General features: G+C 43.8%; 1 protein-coding gene across 1 annotated transcript; it reads left to right on the top strand.

Moving 5' to 3' along the window:
* Window positions 1-221: 221 nt before the first annotated feature.
* On the top strand, window positions 222-1,372 carry LOC119336307 (MADS-box transcription factor 22-like). The gene has a single exon (XM_037608299.1). The coding sequence runs from the start codon at window positions 222-224 to the stop codon at window positions 1,134-1,136; it is 915 nt and encodes a 304-aa protein (XP_037464196.1). The 3' UTR covers window positions 1,137-1,372.
* The last annotated feature ends 5,501 nt before the right edge of the window (window positions 1,373-6,873 follow it).

Raw genomic sequence — 6,873 nt, 5'->3', positions numbered from 1 at the left:
GAAGAAATACATATCAGTGGTTGCAAAGAAGGATGTGGATGCACTCACATATGTATATTTGGACGATAGTTAATAGTATCCATAAAATAGCACTTTTTGTGAGTTATGTATGTTAATTTTTACTAAAGATTTACATGGTCTTTGTATAGTCAAATATCACTACCATACAACCCTTTTAATTCTATATAAGGGGAGTACATCTTCTCATATCCTACACCAATATGTGGTTAGCCAACAGTACTCCTAAATCTCTAGTTTTCTGTAGATCCTTGTGCTTCCTATTTGTAGTAGTTAGGTTCTTCCTCTTTGTCCACATTAGTATGCCGAGGAAAGAGCGTCGGTCAGGAGTGGCATACATCCATAATGACAAAGACCGTGATCTCACCTTCTACAAGCGACGTTCCGGTTTGTTCAAGAGGGTGACTGACATCTCTGCCCTCACTAGGGCTAGGGTTGCGGTCGTCCTAGAAACAAACAATGGAAAGATGCACTCATTTGGGACACCATTTGCCGATCCCATTGTTGATGCTTTCCTATTTGGAACTCCACCAGGAGTTCCCTCGGCCGATGAGGCAACCACTGCTAGGATTGGAAGCCTACAAAACGAGGTGGCTCAGTTGGACATGGAGAACATGACCGAGGAAGAAAAAAACAACCTTTCCATCCTTCGTATGAAAAATATCCAAGAAGAGAATCCAGGTATGGTGGCAAATCTCATCTTCACGAAGGAACAAGATCTCAGTCTTGAAGATCTGAACAAGCCCTTCAGTGAGCTCTCTCGGGTCCAAAAAGACTTTAGATTCCGGCTACCTCCACTACATGGTCGTGAAGACAATACCGGTGGCACATGTGTGGCACAAGATCTGCAACTACCAAGTGTTCTGCCGGTAGATCATTTGGGTACTACTCATTTACTTATGCAGTCATCGTGGGCTCACAATCTCTCACAACTCCAGCTACCTTCCGATCCAATACCATCACAACTAGAACAAACTTCGGCACCACTTTTTCCTATGCAGTTACCACAAATGTTCCATTCTGCACCACCGTCTTTAGCTCCACACTTGGCTTCCCATGTCCAACCCATACCAAATCAGGTACATGAGCAAACTCCACCAGAGGAGTTGCATGTTTAGAACTATGGAAGTCCTTGCAACATAGTGCAACCGCAACAAAATGATGCAAATCATGACTCAACATCTGGGCAGAATTTGGAGGACTCTCCACTATTGGGGTACTCGACTGGCAATGCTTTTTCTATTGATGACCCATTTAACAATGAACAATGGGGTTATGCTCTATCAGATCAGTCGTGCTACAATAGTTTCCTATGGATGGATGCTTCCTTAGGTTCTAGCGGTACAGATCTAGGGCAGTCTTCCATGGTAAATGGTGGATGGGTTGATGTGCCGCCCTCTTCCACTGGACAAGATATTGATATTCTTACAGACTATGGAGATCTGTTGTAGATGCTAGTTAGCGCTTCCATGTAAGAGCTATATTGAAATAAAATATATTTATTTCCAAATTCATTATCCTTTGGACTACTATCTTAATTAGGATCTTTGGGAAAAATATGCATGCTCAGTGTTCCAGGTCTTGGTCCATGTCTCCATGATGTTTTTTCATTAGTACGTACAATTTCGTTGTTGTTGTTTAGATAATTGTCATCTTAAGAATGAAGGAAGTGGAACATGTATTTACAACAATGCACCTCTTAGAATATTGTGAGGCAAACATTAGCGTGTCAACTAAAAATAGAAGCCATGCTCATTAAATAATTAAATTAAAAGATAGCACAAGTCCAAACTTCAACTCAAGAGACTAGAATCCATTACTTTTTCTGGTTGCATAACACAACCAAGAACAACAACTGCATCTCATATATGAATTAATGAATATGAAAAATCAAGGTTTTCTTAGATGACCGCCCTTTTAGCTAATGCGGAGGAGAATGGAGACATTTCCGGTATAAAGGTTTGCAGAGATGCCCCATCAATTTCTAATCTCCTCTTTGCTGATGACTCTTTGATCCTTATGCGAGCCAATCCCATGAGTGTGGAGGCGCTGAAATCACTCTTGGATTCGTATTGTGCCGCCTCAGGGCAAATGGTTGGTGTTGAAAAATCCAGTATATTCTTTAGTCCCAGTACTAAAGTGGAAGATAAGGCACAAATATGTACAATTCTAAATATTATGACTGAAGCCCTCAATGACAAATACCTGGGTTTGCCGGCAAATGTGGGCAAGGACAAAAGTGATTGTTTCCAGTTCCTGATCGATCGAATTATTATGAAAATTAGTGGATGAAAGGAAAAATTGTTACCCTCTGGAGGGAATGAAATTTTGCTCAAATCTATTGTACAAGCCATCCCCACCTATGCCATGTCCGTCTTTAAAATTCCTATTTTTTTGCAAAGCAATTATTGACGCGATGTCGCAATTTTGGTGGGGTGACGAGGACAATCAGAAGAGGATGCATTGGATTGCATGGTGAAAAATGCGTGTTCCAAAAGATCAAGGAGGTATGGGCTTCCGAGATATACACTGTTTCGACCTGGTGTTATTAGCTAAACAAGCGTGGCGTCTTCTTGATAATCCTGAATCTTTATGTGCAACCATCTTGAAAGCTAAATATTTCCCTGAGGAAGATTTAGCTATATTCAGAGATGACAAAGGAAAATTCATTGTTGGCGGAAATTGGAAGATCGATTGGTGTGCTGATGTACTAACAGCAGAAGCGATGGCTCTGAGGTTTGTTTTAATTCTTGCACAAAAGACAGGATGCAATCGTCTTATTATTAACTCTGATAATATGGAAGTCATTGACATAATGAAAAATGGAGGACAATCGGCGGGAGTTGCGGCGGCAGTCTTCGAGGATTGCTACTTCATGGCATGTGATTTTCCGTTGACTAGATTTGAACATTGTAATAGTGTAGCTAATAAGGTTGCTCATGAACTTGCTAGGCTAGTGAAAGTTTCTGTAACTAGAGATTGGTTTGATGAGCCTATGGAGAATATTGTAGCTCTTTTTATAGACGATGTAACCATCATTTCCAATTAATAAAGTACATATTTTCTTTCAAAAAAAACATTGGGTCATGTGCAATCTTACTCTTGGCTGGACCCCGTCTCTTCCTCCGAAAATATTGTAATCAACCAAAACAAAGCAACAAATTCAATATCTGTTTGCATATGCTACAGGAGATTACAGATAATCTGAGGTATGGAACGTCCTTTTATGAGAATGACCAAAAATTTCCTTACTTTATAGGTAATAGTAATATATATAGTCCTTTGGACTACCACTTCATACCGAGAGCCTGGAGGCTTTACTTGCTCATTCTCCAAACCGCCGTTGTTGACCAAAGTGAGCTTTGGATGCTGAAACGCCGTCATCTCCCCATCTTGATCTTGGCAGACTCGAGGGAACTCACTGGTGTCCATCCCTTCCTCTGGAAAATTAGTTAGGAAACAAAGTCAGAGTACTCATTGTTATGACCATAAACCTCAATCGCACAATAATTTTTATTACTAAATTTTAACTAGTGATGTAGAAATAAGTAGCACTAGTAGTTACTAGTCAGTTCGACAATGACAGAAACAAAACCTCTCGCAACGACATGCCAAAGACAGATCGCGTAATGCTGACTCAGACAAAAATAGACAATCTGGCATGCAGTACACACGTCCTGCGTCTACTCGCTTAATTTAAAAAGCACAACAGGGAGTTTCAGCAAACTTTATACTATCCAAAAAGAGAGAACAGCAAAAATGAATATCTTAGGAAACAACCAGACGAACACACATCAGCGCTAGAAATCAGAGAAAACGGTATGATATTTTCTTCTTTGTTATTCTTCTGTAGAATCGACAATCTCCTTCTCTTTTTCTGTGTGCAGGAATCACTTCTCGCTAAAAGTTACTATCATAAATAAATAAAATCGACCAAAGATAACTGGAAAAACAAAATAGCATGAAAAAACCTCAAGAAATCCTTGCATAATAAATAAATTTTTAGTTGACGCTACAATACCAATGAGCACTAGGACAAAAAAGAAACGTAAGCAAACTGTCTGTAATTTGTCAGGCAGTTCGACAAGGTACTCTGAACACTGAAGCTAGCTTGGAAAAGGCAGAATGAAGTGCCTAAAATGCAGCAATGCGAGATTCCATGAAGTTTCTCACCAGTGGTTCAAAATCATTATCGTTGTTTCCGAGCAAAGCGAGACTTTTTTTATGTTGAAGCGTCAATGACGTCTTCTCCCCGATCTCGGTCTTGACAGGCTGCGGAGAATCACCTCCTTCTCTCTGGAAATAATGCGACAGAGTAATCGTCACACGAGTAAAGATCAACAGATCAACAATTCATATTGTCACCGAATCTCATGTATTAGAGCAACTCTAGCAGCACACGAGTAAAGATCAATCAGATCAACAATTCATATTGTCACCGAATCTCATGTATTAGAGCAACTCTAGCAGACCCTGCAAAAGGTCCCGACCCACAAAATAACCGCAAAAATGTAGGCCGGCGATGAAAATTCCGCCTGAACAGACCCCGCAAACGCGGCCGGCCCGCAAAAAATTTGAGGGGCGCGGCAAAAACTCGGCCTCAACCCACGTATTTGTGGGTCCCCCCGGCCCATCGGTGCCCTGCATATAGCGGGAGCGGTTGGTGGTGGTGGTGGTGGTGGGGGGGGACATTTCAGCCCGCGCTTTTCCCCACCAAACCACCTCCCCTCTCCTCCTTGCCCCGCTGCCGCCCAAGATTCCGGCAAAAGTGGCCGGCCGGAGCACGCTGAAAGGCCTCCACACGAACGAGGTTGCCCTCCGCCGCCCCTCCCTCTCATCCTGCGTTGGCGGGCCGGGACCTTACGGATCTGCGGCGCTTCATCGCGGGCGGTCGGGTTTGGCTTTCCCGGCCGCTGGCGGCTGCGCCAAGCTATGGAATGGTCGGGGAGCACCTCGCGCAGCCCCGGCAAAGGCTCATCGCCGCATGCAGGTGCGGGTTCGTCCGCTCGCCGCAGCCGACAGTTTGCCCGCATGGATTCGGCCGGCCGGCCGCCGGGCTCAGCCCTCGCGCAGAGGATCTGTGACTCGCTGATGCCGCTCATACAGTGCGACAACTGCCCGCGGACAGTGCCGAGGCTGACTTCGGGCACGCCGAAGCACCCCGGATACGTGTTCTTCAAATGCGAAAACGACGGGGTACGTGTTGTTTTACATTCGGCTCATTTCGATAGCTAATTATGTTTGCTCATTTCAAACATCATCATGCATGTAGGAAGATGGATGCTCATTTTGGTTTTGGGAAGGCGAATATATTAAAGAAAACTGATAGACGTTCGTGCACTCCTTAGTACAATCGAAGGTAATGAAGCGCATGCATGTGCAACTAGAGGGGACGCAACATCTACTTCTTTAGAACCAAAGAAGAATAACGAAGAATGCAACATCAAGGATCCGCAAATCATGGAGAAGATATTGCTACAACTAGTAGGAGCAGTTATGGAAGTTGGAAATCTTCTAAAATGCATACTTGTGGTTCTTGTTTTTTTGGTCTTGCTTTTCTAGCAAAGATTTGGTGATGTTCTATGTATCCAATGTGGTTGAAAATGCAAAAAATTGCAAATTGAGGTGCAAATTTATATTTTGCGGGCTGGGTGGAGGACGGCCGCAGAGGCAGACCCCACAAATCCGACTCATAAAATAGGATGTGGGTCGGCTTTGCGGGGTCTGCCTCTGCAGCTTTTTGCTGTGGATTGCAAAACAGCTTTTCTGTGAACTGCAAACGGAAAATACGGGTCGGCGGGATGCGGGGTCTGCTAAAGATGCTCTTAGCGATAAGGTGGTAGTTCCTAGTCAGTACATGGAACGCGTTGCCAACAGGACAAGTAAAAACGAGTCCAATAAACCAATGGTTCAGGCAACGATCGTACACACATACAGTTACAGAGATGTTCTCAAGAAACCTACCATAAGGTGATGTTCGATCCATCAATCAGAAAATTGAAAACAACCACACGGACCGGCGCATGTACATCAATAGGAGTAGATGTACAGATACGTATGCATAAATAAACGAATGAATGAAAGGAGTTGGAGAGGGGACATGCTTTGAAGGGCCGCTACTTCCCCGACACTGACTTCATGCACGCTACCATACCCAAGTCGGCTTTAGCCACTTGGCGGGGTACCATATCTATGTATCCTATTTTTCGGCCACAATATATGACCATTGAGCGTGTGTCTGAGCTAATAGATCCATCTAACTGGTCGTGGAGACAAGAGCTTGTTCGGCATACTTTCATTGCTCCTGATGCTGAAGCAATATTGAACATCCCTATTCGGCAAGGAGGAGGAGATGATTTTCTTGCATGGGCATTCGGGAAACTATACTGTGAAGACGGCGTACCGTGCTCTCGTGACTCAGAAAGAGCGTGTTGATCTAGAGGAAGGGACGGCTATCGGAACCTCAGAGGATGATACACAGTTGTGGAAATCCCTATGAAAATTGAATGTCATTCCAAAGGTTAGTGTGTTCTGGTGGAGGGTTCTTCGTGGAATTCTCCCAGATGAAGTCACTCTCAACTATCAACATATTGCAGAGATTCGTCGATGCAAAGTTTGTTTGGCTATGGACGAAAATCTGGAGCATACACTCATACATTGTTCACATGCAAAATGCTTCTGGGAAGAAGCATGTGCTTGGTTTGGCCTCAGATTGCCTCGTCTTCATCCAGACTCATGGGCACGGGATATCACATGCGATCCTCGGTTTACAGACGATGACCGCGCCAAGATCACCACGATAATGTGGTCTATATGGTACTCCCGGAATCGGATCAAGCACGACGAAGAGGGGAG

Source organism: Triticum dicoccoides, chromosome 7B (assembly GCF_002162155.2).
Source record: "Triticum dicoccoides isolate Atlit2015 ecotype Zavitan chromosome 7B, WEW_v2.0, whole genome shotgun sequence".
NCBI lineage: Eukaryota > Viridiplantae > Streptophyta > Magnoliopsida > Poales > Poaceae > Triticum > Triticum dicoccoides.
This window is presented reverse-complemented; position numbering and strand designations above follow the sequence as displayed.